General features: G+C 39.9%; 2 protein-coding genes across 3 annotated transcripts in view; both read left to right on the plus strand.

Moving 5' to 3' along the window:
* The window catches only part of gnb1a (guanine nucleotide binding protein (G protein), beta polypeptide 1a), a 64,375-nt gene extending 61,777 nt beyond the window's left edge, over positions 1 to 2,598 (plus strand). Inside the window, 1 exon segment of the mRNA NM_212609.1 lies at positions 770 to 2,598. The gene's annotated coding sequence lies outside the window, so the exon portion shown is untranslated.
* Positions 2,599 to 6,631: 4,033 nt separating this feature from the next.
* The window catches only part of zgc:171572, a 48,473-nt gene continuing 42,604 nt past the window's right edge, over positions 6,632 to 12,500 (plus strand). For both annotated transcript variants that reach the window (XM_073911316.1, XM_073911315.1), the window contains exon 1: positions 6,632 to 6,944. In XM_073911316.1, coding sequence (XP_073767417.1) covers positions 6,765 to 6,944 — 180 coding nt within the window. In that variant the 5' untranslated portion in view covers positions 6,632 to 6,764. The remainder of the gene's footprint in view (positions 6,945 to 12,500) is intronic.

Below are 12,500 nucleotides of genomic sequence, written 5' to 3' on the forward strand. Positions count from 1 at the left end.
TATATATATATACACACACACACACACACACACACACACATATATATATATATATATATATATATAYACACACACACACACAYATATATATATATATATATATATATATATATATATACATATATATATACATACATACATATATATACAAGGCTGCAGGCCGAGTGCCTTAGTGCCCCCACCAGTGCCGATATACAGCCATACCGCACTGCTACTCGTGTGATATTGCATTTATACAACAGTTTGACGCCATAATCGTGTATATAAAAACAAAATCAGACATGGAGAGTCTCAAAAACCCTTTTGTATGAGGAACTACTTTCTTCCACATTGGATTCAAATCATAAGCTGACAGTTAAACAGCTGAGCGTGCATCTTTTACACTGTAGATCTGTAGTGTCTGCTGGCTGTATGTGGGCGGAGTAATACACAAAGGGTAAAGAGGCTGTACGGGTGCTGATATTACTTAAATATATCACAGCTATCAGCCAATCAGATTCGAGAACCAGACAGAACTGTTGTATAAATATACACACACACACACACACTATACACAATACAAACATGAAAACTTATATACGCACTATACACACTCGAGTACTCGTATGTTTACACACACTGTTTACACACACTATATACACACACAATCTGAGAATAAAATGTCTTATAATATCATGATTGACCAATCAGAATCCAGTATTCCACAGTATTCCAGTAATGCACTTCCACACACAATACTAACAAACACACACTCTCTGCTTCTCCTCAGACCGCATCCGGACTCTAAGGTTGACTGGAAGACTCGATCCCCAAAACGAAAACAAACAAACAAATGTTCGATTCTATTCTCCTCTGTCCTTCTCAAAACTCAACAGAACTGACCCCCGACATCTATAAATGATCCTTTTGGAAACACACACACACACACACACACACACACCCACACACACAGAAAAGAAGAAGAAGAAAAAAAAAAGAGCACAATTGTTACACTCAGCTAGATTGTAGTGGATAACGTTGATAATTGTGCATCCTTTTCTGGGACCATTGTATTGAGATGAAGACACTCATTCCACTGCTAATGTCATTACGCTAACGTCATCTTTCCCGAAAGCTTCACGGGCTCCTTCTGGACCTCCCGTTATCAAATTTGTATGATTAAAAATGATAATAACCTTCTCCGATTGGTCCAGACGGCTCGCGTGCGCGCATCTGATTGGATGATCAGGGGTCCACTATAGCTGCTATCAGGCCTGTACATTTAGTCCCTGCTAATTTGATTATTAACATGTATTATTTTTTCCATCGAGTTTCGCGACGCTAGCCGAGCACGTGCTGTTCATAACGACCCGATTCACCAAGAAGAAACGTTCTCCTTTTTAACCACACTCTTCCTCCTGTCACGCTTTCTTTTGGAGTAACTCGATGAAGATTAACCAATCCTTTTATTTGATGTCTCTCTCTCTTGAACGCGGCGGATGTTTCGAAGGAGTCGTGGGCAGTCCTTCCTTTATTATTTCTCTCGTTTATTACGATTATTTCGAAGCAGAGGTGCCCGTTTTGTGCTTGGAAAACAGTTAATACTCTGTGAATGACATGTTGTATAAATCAATGTTTGAACATAATGATATTGAACATTTTTAAGTTAAAAAACGACAAAAAAAAAAAACACAACTCTTATTTTGGTCGTCTGCCATGGGTGGGAAACTCGTAGAAAAATCGCATGCTGTAGAATTGCTTAAAGAAAAAAAACGACAAAAAAAAATACATAAAAATAAGAGGTGCATATGGAAACTAAAGTCCTTGATGTTTTCTTTTCCTTTTGATTTTGAGCCTGTTGGATAGATCTCTCATCACAGTATTTATTTTCGTTCCTTTGCTACTCTGTGCATACACGGTTTAGTTTGATTTTCGAAGCTATGCACTCAAGAGAAGCAAACATGTTGATCACAACAACTGCGAATGGTGAGTCGATCCGTCCCACACACACACACACACACACACACATGCACGCACACACGAATAAACTAGAACAAAGAAATCTCTCTTTGTAGCAAAAGAAAAATTTCAGATACAAAGACAGTGCTAGAGACATTTTGTAACAAACAAACAGGTTTTTTTTGTTCTTTAATAATAAAAAAAAACGTGGAACGAAGTACGGCGGACGCATCGGAATGGCAGAACTTTTCTGTTGTTCCTCTCGACATGTATCAAGAATCTCTCTCTCTCTCTCTCTCTTTAGCTGTAGTGGCATTTCTTCCATTCTCTTATTTCTCTGCGACATTCTGTACGAAATGAATAATATAAAAAACACACATAAAGTGCTGTCGTTTGTGCGTTAGGCCGGGAGTTTGGCGAGAAAACTAAAAAAACGAAACTAAAATGAGCTTTTTCTTCCTCTCTTCTCTTCCCTCTCCTCCTCCTCCTCGCGTCTCTCCATACAGATAACTCTCTCCGCTCTGCACCCCCCCCACTCTACCCTTCTCCATCTTTTGTATTTAATTTTAAAGTCAGTGTACAACAGAAAGCTGGATGCAAGATAGAAACTATATTAAAATGTACTGTTATTTAAGATGTAATAAAAGCAGTTTGAGACGAGCTCGTGTGCTTCCTTGTGTTTTGTTCATCTGTTTTTGTCTTGCTTGTGCTTTGTTTAACAATCACAATGCAGTAAATTGTGTTTTTTAATGTAAAGTTAGGTGTACTGCATAAGTCTCATCTACAGGGGGCGCTATGGGATCAAATTCCCACCTAAAGTATCGCAGCGCAGAAGGAAAAATCATGTGGAGGTCGGAGCCGGCTCCAAGCGGGCTGCACAAACCTGGAGATTTATTTGTTTAATGTTTGGTACACAGAGTCCAGGATTGTGCTTAATAAAAGTCTACACCTACCCCAACCCTCAACCCTTATCTGCCTTCCTGCAGATTTCAGCTTCAACCCTGCTCAATCACACCTGGAATAATTAATTAGGACCTGAACAGTACTTAATAATTACAGGCAGGTGTGTTTCATATGTGTTGGAGATGTAATCTGCAGGAAGGTCGATCTCCAGGAGCAGGATTGAGCACCTCTGGTCTACACCAACCCAATCTACTTGCAGCATAAGTCCCTCCTACTCGGAGGTCACCCAATTTACTTGCAGCGCAAGTGCCTTCCACTTGGAGGTCACCCAACCTACTTATGGTGTAAGTCCCTCCCACATGGAGGTCTCCCAGCCTACTTGTGGCTTAAGTCCCTCCCACTTGGAGGTCACCCAACCTACTTATGGTGTAAGTCCCTCCCACATGGAGGTCTCCCAGCCTACTTGTGGCGTAAGTCCCTCCCACTTGGAGGTCACCCAACCTACTTATGGTGTAAGTCCCTCCCACATGGAGGTCTCCCAGCCTACTTGTGGCTTAAGTCCCTCCCACTTGGAGGTCACCCAACCTACTTATGGTGTAAGTCCCTCCCACATGGACGTCTCCCAACCTACTTGTGGTGTAAGTCCCTCCCACTTGGAGGTCACCCAACTTACTTGTGGCGTAAGTCCCTCCCACTTGGAGGTCTCCCAACCTACTTGTGGTGTAAGTCCCTCCCACTTGGAGGTCACCCAACCTACTTATGGTGTAAGTCCCTCCCACATGGACGTCTCCCAACCTACTTGTGGTGTAAGTCCTTCCCACTTGGAGGTCTCCCAACCTACTTGTGGTGTAAGTCCCTCCCACTTGGAGGTCTCCCAACCTACTTATGGTGTAAGTCCCTCCCACATGGACGTCTCCCAACCTACTTGTGGCGTAAGTCCCTCCCACTTGGACGTCTCCCAACCTACTTGTGGTGTAAGTCCCTCCCACTTGGAGGTCACCCAACCTACTTGTGTTGCAAGTCCCTCATAAAATCAAAATGTGCAATGTTTATGTGAGTGACAGTTAAGAGGAGGAGCTCAACTATGAAGCCCCGCCCCCCTACTCAATATTCAGTATTTTTTGTGTTATATCACACATGGAAAAATCAGTGCTGAATTTACATTCTGATGTCAAAAAGACAGATAAATCAGACCAAAACATTATAATGTGAGCATCTGACAAAGAGATGATCAACTGATGCAATACCCGAGTTACAGAAGACACAATATAAATTAGCATTATCAAATTTAGATGCTGTCGAGGCAGAATATTGTGTAACACCTTTACATTTTAATTTTTGTAGGTTTTTCCAATTAATTTATCTATTAGATTTTCTGTTTTAGTTTTTTTATTATTTTTATTTATTTTGATATTCTGTTTTAGTTGTTTTCTCAGTCATGCACTGATGTAAAAGCCCGCCACAACTTTCGGTTCAGGCAGATTTGAAAATGTTTTGAGAATATTTTTTATTCATTTATTCATTTTCTTGTCGGCTTAGTCCCTTTATTAATCCGGGGTCTCCACAGCGGAATGAACCGCCAACTTATCCAGCAAGTTTTTACGCAGCAGATGCCCTTCCAGCCGCAACCCATCTCTGGGAAACATTCACACACACACACATACACTACGGACAATTTAGCCTACCCAATTCACCTGTACCGCATGTGTTTGGACTGTGGGGGAAACCGGAGCACCCGGAGGAAACCCACGTGACTGCAGGGAGAACATGCAAACTCCACACAGGAAAGCCAACTCGAACCAGCGACCTTCTTGCTGTGAGGTGACAGCACTACCTACTGCGCCACTGCTTCGCCATATTTTTTATTTCCTTCTGTTTATTTGTTAGCTGTATTAATTGGAGAACTGCAAATAAACACTGAGCATGTAGTTCACTGTGAGGAAAAGGTGGGGGTATGTAGTACAAACATAAGTAGGTTACAAAAAAAAACTACTTGAAGATGCAAACATTGTTTGACTTTTTTAAATTAAATATGTTGAGATTTTCGTCCTTGTAGGAGAAAAAAAAAGTGCTAAAATATTGCAAAAATGTTTTCAGAGCCAGTGCCTGTTATAAACACAGAGGCAGCAGGTGGAGCTGTTGTCGATAGATCTGCCAGAGGAGGCTTCATTTCCAGACTCAGCGACGCAGAAAGACCTACTAATGGACGGAGGATGAACGGGCGAATAACTAATCTGTTTATATATATATATATATATATATATATATAGATATAGATAAGGCAGTTCTGAAGGCAAAAAGGGGTCCAACCCGGCACTAGTAAAGTGTACCTAATAAAGTGGCCTTATCATTTTGGTTCTTGTATCTGTTGTTTAAACTTTAAAGCATAAATAAATAATACCAATAAAATAATAATAAACATAATAATATTCGTACTATTATCAATAAAAGCTTATGTTAATAATAAACAACTTACTAAATATTGTATGAATAGCTCTTAATAACTAATCGGTTTATATATATATATATATACATACATAAATACATACATACACACAAACACTTATTAAGAGCTATTCATGCAATATTTAGTAAGTTGTTTATTATTAACATAAGCTTTTATTGATAATAATACGATTATTATTATGTTTATTATTATTTTATTGGCATTATTTATTTATGCTTTAAAGTTTAAACAACAGATACAAGAACCAAAATGATAAGGCCACTTTATTAGGTACACTTTACTAGTGCCGGGGTTGGACCCTTTTTGCCTTCAGAACTGCCTTAATCCTTCGTGTTGTAGATTCAACAAGCTACTGGAAATATTCCTCAGAGATTTTGCTCCATATTGTCATGATAGCATCACACAGTTGCTGCAGATTTGTCGGCTGCACATCCATGATGCCAATCTCCCGTTCCACCACATCCCAAAGCTGCTCTATTGGATTGAGCTCTGGTGACTGTGGAGGCCATTTGAGTACAGTGAACTCATCGTCATGTTCAGCAGTCTGAGATGATTGAGCTTTATGACATGCTGCGTTATCCTGCTGGAAGTAGCCATCAGAAGATGGAGACACTGTGCTCATAAAGGGATGGACATGGTCAGCAGCAATACTCAGGTAGGCTGTGGCGTTGATGCTCAATTGGTACTAATGGACCCAAAGAAAATCTCCCCCACACCATTACACCACCACCACCAGCCTGAACCGCTGATACAAGGCAGGATGATCCATGCTTTTATGTTGTTGAGGGCAGATTGTGAGCCGAGCATCCGAATGTGGCAGCAGAAATGGAGACTCATATAATGCCTAAATGCATTGAGCTGCTGGCATGTGATTGGTTGATTAGAAATGTTTGCCTTAACGAGCAGTTGGACAGGTGTACCTAATAAAGTGGCCGGTGAGTGTGTATGTGTATATTTATATTTGAATAGACCAGAAAGGACATTCCCATGAGTAACGTTAGTATTTTTTTCGACTCTTTATAGAACACTATAAATCAGGGCTTCTGTCAGAAAATGAACACTTACGAATATAACATTTAATCAACAAAATTATTTATTATTAGACGGAGATCTCCACGTCACTCGCAGGGAGCCGGTTCATTCAAACTTCCGGTATCCAAACTGTCAAACCACAGCGAATCACGGGACACGAGTTCTTGTCCCCATCTGCTCCAATACAAAGAACGTCCAAAGAAACTACAAATCCCGCAGCGCGCCTGATTTCATTCCAAGGAAAGCCCCTCTCCGGTAGATCCTCCTCTCAGGTCTTCATTTCTCCATGTTATTGAGGGGCAGCGGAGCGCAGAGCAGCGGTCGCTCTGCGGGAATGGAGCTGCAGTAAGCGGGATACAGCACAGACTCCTCCGCGCCCCGGACACCTAGAAACACACCGATAATGAGTTTGTGAGCGGTAAAGATGTCTGCGGAGGATGTGGAGCGGCTGTCCCGGGAGCTGGCGGAGACCACGCAGGAGAAGATCCAGGCGGCGGAGTATGGGCTCGCGGTGCTGGAGGACAAACAGCGGCTCAAGCAGCAGTACGACGAGCTGGACGCCGAGTATGAGAGCGTCCGCCGGGAGCTGGAGCAGCTCAGAGAGGTAAATAACACCGCGACACGCTCACACTCATCGATATGCAGTATGGTTGGTGAAACTGTGGATGGTGTGTGGCGGATGAAGACGCCTTCGAGGGGTTGATATGGTGAAGTGACGCCATTGTGGTGCAGCTGAGATGATGGTGATGGAGAGGCTCCGTGCTGTTTTAAATTCGGTGAAATTATGAATTATGTTGCTTGACGAATATAGAATGACGACTATTGAGATTCCTCCATCATCTGCCTGAGTTTGGCTTTTGTATATATACATTATATTTATACATTTAAACTCATTCTTCATCTGCTTGAGATGTATGTGTGTATATATCTGTGTGCACACACACAAACACACACACACATATATAAATAAATAAATAAATAAACATATATATATATATATATATATATATATATATATATATATATATATATATATATATATATATATATTTATATATGTAAAAAAAAAAAAAAAAAATATATATATATATATATATATATATATATATATGTATGTATATATGTAAACACATATACATGCATATATATATATATATATATATATATATATATATATATATACATACATACTCATAAATATACGCACAAATGCGCATACATGGTGGAAGAGGAGTGTCTGATCCATCTTAGTGTCTGAATGAAATCAGTTTTAAATTGATTTTATATGCACACACATAATGCAAGTGTTTATTCGAGGATTCAAATATCTTTTGTTTAAGTAAAATGTCAAAGTACGGTATAATAATGTATAATAAAATATATTTAATGTCTGTGTGTGTGTGTGTGTGTGTTCGTGTGTGTGTGTGTGTATGTATATATATATATATATATATATATATATATATATATATATATATATATATATATATATATATATAWTTAATAATAAATGATAAAGATAAATTTTATACAATTTGAAATGATAAAAGTCCTGTTGTCAAATGTATAAAACCTAAAAGTACAAATATTTAAGATGCTAATTTTGGGTATTTTAAATGCAGTATTTTAATAAATCATCAAATTATTCTTGTCCTACATATGCCTGATGGACTTTGACAGTTGTGTCTTTTGGAAATCATGCTAATAAACTATATATATTCTATTTATTTTATAATCAATAAAAACGATAATGATAGATATCACGGTATAGTACCATTTCTGTAAATTAAATTGATTAATAGTTGTTTAAATAAATGTTTAAAATATTAACACAATATAAAACACTTTTTAAAAAGCAATGTTGACATGCCCAATATATAATATCTCTCAATGAAATGCAGAATGTAAACGCTGTACTTGTCTTTCAATATTGCAACTTTCTGACGATGCTGTTTCTGTCTGTGTTCCTATAATAGTCTATAACATATGAATGATGACAGTGTTACTGTAAACGATGTATTTTGCAACACCACAATATTCCTGACAGAGCACACTAGACTGTTTATTTTGTTCTGCGATATGTATATTGTCCTGTTGCACAGCACAAGCATGTAGGACTCATTTATAGTGCAGTCTATATTGTGCATTAAAGCATATGCGGTCTTGTCGAGTTAAAAGACATCAGTGTGTTTGAATTTGTGCGGGAGTTTCTGTCTCCGCCTAAAACGGCTCAGCGAGTCTCGACCTAAAGAGGAATGCTGGGAATGCTGCGGCTGGCCCTCACAAACACGTCTGTCTGTTTCTGCTGCTGCTGTTTCAATCACATGTCAGGAGATTGTTTAAAACCTGTTGGTCCGTCAGTAACGGACACATTTAAAGCTAAGAAAATAATTGTTGAGTGTTTTTGGTCTAAACTGAACAATTGTGGTCGCAATGTAAAACAGATGTCAGTGAAATGGTTGATTCTTTAAGGTCCCTTGAATGTATTTTAGATGTTAACATCATGTTGTTAGTTTTAAGGATTTCTATAATCCAGTGTGCTCCAAAACGGTGACAAAATTCACATTTAGAAGAGATAAACCTGATATAAAGCTTCCAGTTAGTCACTTCCGCCTAAAATGATCAACATTTTTTTTTAACCATCACCTCATACTTCAGATTCCCATCAAACCTTCAATCAAATGCTCTCTAGTATCCGACAAACCCCTCGCGCTATTCATTTGATGCACTTGAATTCAACCATAGATATATACACTAGATATGGCATAGGGACCCTGAGCATGCGTCAATAGCGCCACCATATTGGTACAGTGCTCCCAGGACAAATGTCATTCAACCGCACTAGTCAAGACAGTGTTATTACATGAAGATGCGGGACTTTAGCGCTGTCTACTGGTGTAGTAACGAGCAAACAAAGAAAACAAAGCACAAAGGCAGAACATTTCATTGGTAATATTAAGTTTTTTTTCTGCTTTTGTTTGTTCTGAACTTTTGTGCTGATCAGGTCACGTTATTGATGATTACAGTCACTTACTGCCCTCACCATACGGCAAAGCAGCTCCAACTCACACTAAACACTCGGCTTATGCTAGTTTTGTTGAATAAAATCAGCAAACAATGCAAAAGAAATATGACAACGAGATGCTGCGCTGCCAGAAACTTGTATTATTGTCGACTAACGTTAGTGAAAGAGTCGTTCGGGGGATTTATTCAGAAACGAATCGCTCCCTCCGTCAGTATGAGCAGTGAAAGCAGGAGAGGAGCTGTGTTTCAGGACATGATTAGATCAGATTTAACAGGGAGGGTGAATAGTACATTTCTGTACACACAAACACAAGCTTTTTGTCAGGAATGCCCGTGCGGTCACTGATCCATCAATGTAGAAAAGTGATGTAAAATTATAATTTTCGTAATTAAAAAAAAAAAACATACTAACATCCAGGAAAACTCCCGATCACAGATATATGTGTATATGTGTAAATCTCTGGCTTTGCATGGCCACAGTCCTCCACTGTACCTTGGTCCCACATTCATTTCAAAGGAGCGCTACCCTGTACCAAGATGGCGGCGCTATTGACACATTCCGTCCAATAGACAACAATAGGCCAGGCGACATCTAGTGTATATATCTATGGAATTCAACCACTCTCACCTGCAGAGCTGTGAGAAAACAAAACACCATTGGCTGTTTTTATATAAAAGGGAGGAGCTACTCTATGCCCCGCCCTCTCTTTATGTTTCAGTTGAAATCATACGTACAACATACATTTCAAAGCACGCCATGGGACCTTTAATAATAAATGTCATTTATTTATACAGCGTTAATACAGCAATGTTTCGAATCATTGACGTCTGCATTACACCGCTGTAGTGCATAGACGAAAACACCATCAGAAGCAGACAGAGATTATATAATGCTGCGTTCACACCAGATGCAGAACACGCGCATAAACCACGTTATTTGCGCGTAAATAGTCGCATGAACATTTGAGCTTACTCGCTTCATCTGCGCGTCAAACCCCGCTTCATCCGCGCGTCAAATTCACTTCAGAAAAGATGCGGATTCGCGTGATGGGCGGGGCTTCTGTCTGCCCGGTGACTCTAACTTCATAGCTAAATGGCTAACATGGATTTTATTGAGAAATTAACTGTTTACGTGCTTTATGAAGACTGATAAACAGCGTCGATACGTTTAGGGCCGTGTCTGAGTCCACTAGAATCTTTCAGAGGTGCATCTGTGAGCTCCTAAACTCCTCCAGAAACTGAAACTGGATGATGGAGGCTTTCAGCAGTGCTTCTGGCTGAGTGTTTTTGTTGGTGTCGGCTGGAGGCTCCCCGCCCCAACCCCCCCTCACAATCACGCCCCCACAAGAGCAAGCTCCTGATTGGTTAACGCGGCGCCAATGTCCGCTGAAGTTCAGACTTTCAAACTCGAGCAATTCGCCAGTCAAACGCGCAAAACGCTCAAATCCCGCCGCGCCATTCACGCATATCACACCGCAGGATGTCTATTCGCGCGTTTGCATTGACTTAACATGTAAATCACTCGCGCTTGACGTGCGTTCTGCGTCTGGTGTGAACGCAGCATAAGCAGTTTTAAGTCAACACTATTTATCAACATTGGATTTCTATTTATTTATTTATTCTTTTTTATTTTAATATAATTTTTACATTTAAATATTTTTTATTAACTATTATTATATAATATACTGGTATTATATACATACACATCCTGATTTGAAGAGTTTATGTTGAAATTAAGCTGTTTTTATTTATGTTTAATTCTCTTCTAGATTCTGCTCTACTGAATCATCATGGCTCTCTTAGTTTGGCATTGACAGTGAGGAATATATCGCTTGTCGCTTCGCTTCTTATACATTCTTTTTAAAGATTTTCAACCTTTAAAAGTCAGTGTTATTTTCTATAGTGTGTCTGCAGGCTTACTATCGCTGATCTAAAAACAAGTCCGGTCCGGTTTCTTATCTGAACTTTATCCTGAAATTCTTCTCGAGTGATTTCCTGTCACGTTTAGCTCATTTTTGGCTGCTGTTCTCAGTGTGTGTGTGTGTGTGTGTGTGTGTGTGTGTGTGTGTGTGTGTGTGTGTGTGTGTGTGTGTGTGTGTGTGTGTGTGTGTGTGTGTGTGTGCACCAGCTGTTTGTGTTCATTGGCATCAGTCAGTTTGACCTACATTGCTGTCCTGTAAGTAGTTTAACTGAACCAGCAGAGTTATTGTGCGTGGTCACACATACTGGATATTTTTGAGAGTATCTGTGTTGAAAATGAGCTCATAAAATATGCTTTGCTGGGCTGGACGGTGGCGCAGTGGGCAGCACGATCGCCTCACAGCAAGAATGTCGCTGATTTGAGTCCCGGCTGGGTCAGTTGGTGTTTCTGTGTGGAGTTTGCATGTTCTCCCTGCGTTCGCATGGGTTTCCTCCATGTGCTCCGGTTTCCCCCACAGTCCAAACACATGCGCTATGGGGGAATTGGGAAGGCTAAATTGTCCGTAGCGTATGAGTATGGATGTTTCCCAGTGATGGGTTGCAGCAGGAAGGGCATCCGCTGTGTAAAACATATGCTGGATAAGTTGGCAGTTCATTCCACTGAATGAATATGCTTTGCTGGGGAATGATCTGCTTTTCAGTGCAGCTGCTGTTATGTGGTGCTTGGTTTATCATGCCATGATTTTGATGCTGGAGTAAAAATACAAGCATCTTATTTCTGATTTAAGTGCATGTTCGGTAAATAAAGATGAATACTGCACACTGTTTACAGTTAGGGATGCAACGATTAACCGGTTTCAATATTAACCGTGCTTTAATTCGTCATAGTTAACTAAACGTAAAGGTAACTAGTTTAGTTACGTTAATATGTTATGTTACTTTTGTGATTATTCCTCAGACTATAATCGTACAACCAACATTTATAATCGTTGCATCCCCATTTAAGCCTGGTTTAAACTTCTGCGTCAAGTGACCGGTGTAACCATCGGCGCATGCAAAGTGCGTGGCTGTGCATTTATACTTCTGCTGCTGTCTCTGTTGCTCTGCATTAACACTTCTGAAACGCTAGTTGGCAGTGAGGTGTAAATGTTCCTCTGTGTCGAGTTTCTTCGCTGCTATTTTGCTTTTCCTGAACACTTCCGGGATGTACAAGTGG

The sequence above is a fragment of the Danio rerio genome, chromosome 8 (assembly GCF_049306965.1).
Source record: "Danio rerio strain Tuebingen ecotype United States chromosome 8, GRCz12tu, whole genome shotgun sequence".
Taxonomy (NCBI): Eukaryota; Metazoa; Chordata; class Actinopteri; order Cypriniformes; family Danionidae; genus Danio; species Danio rerio.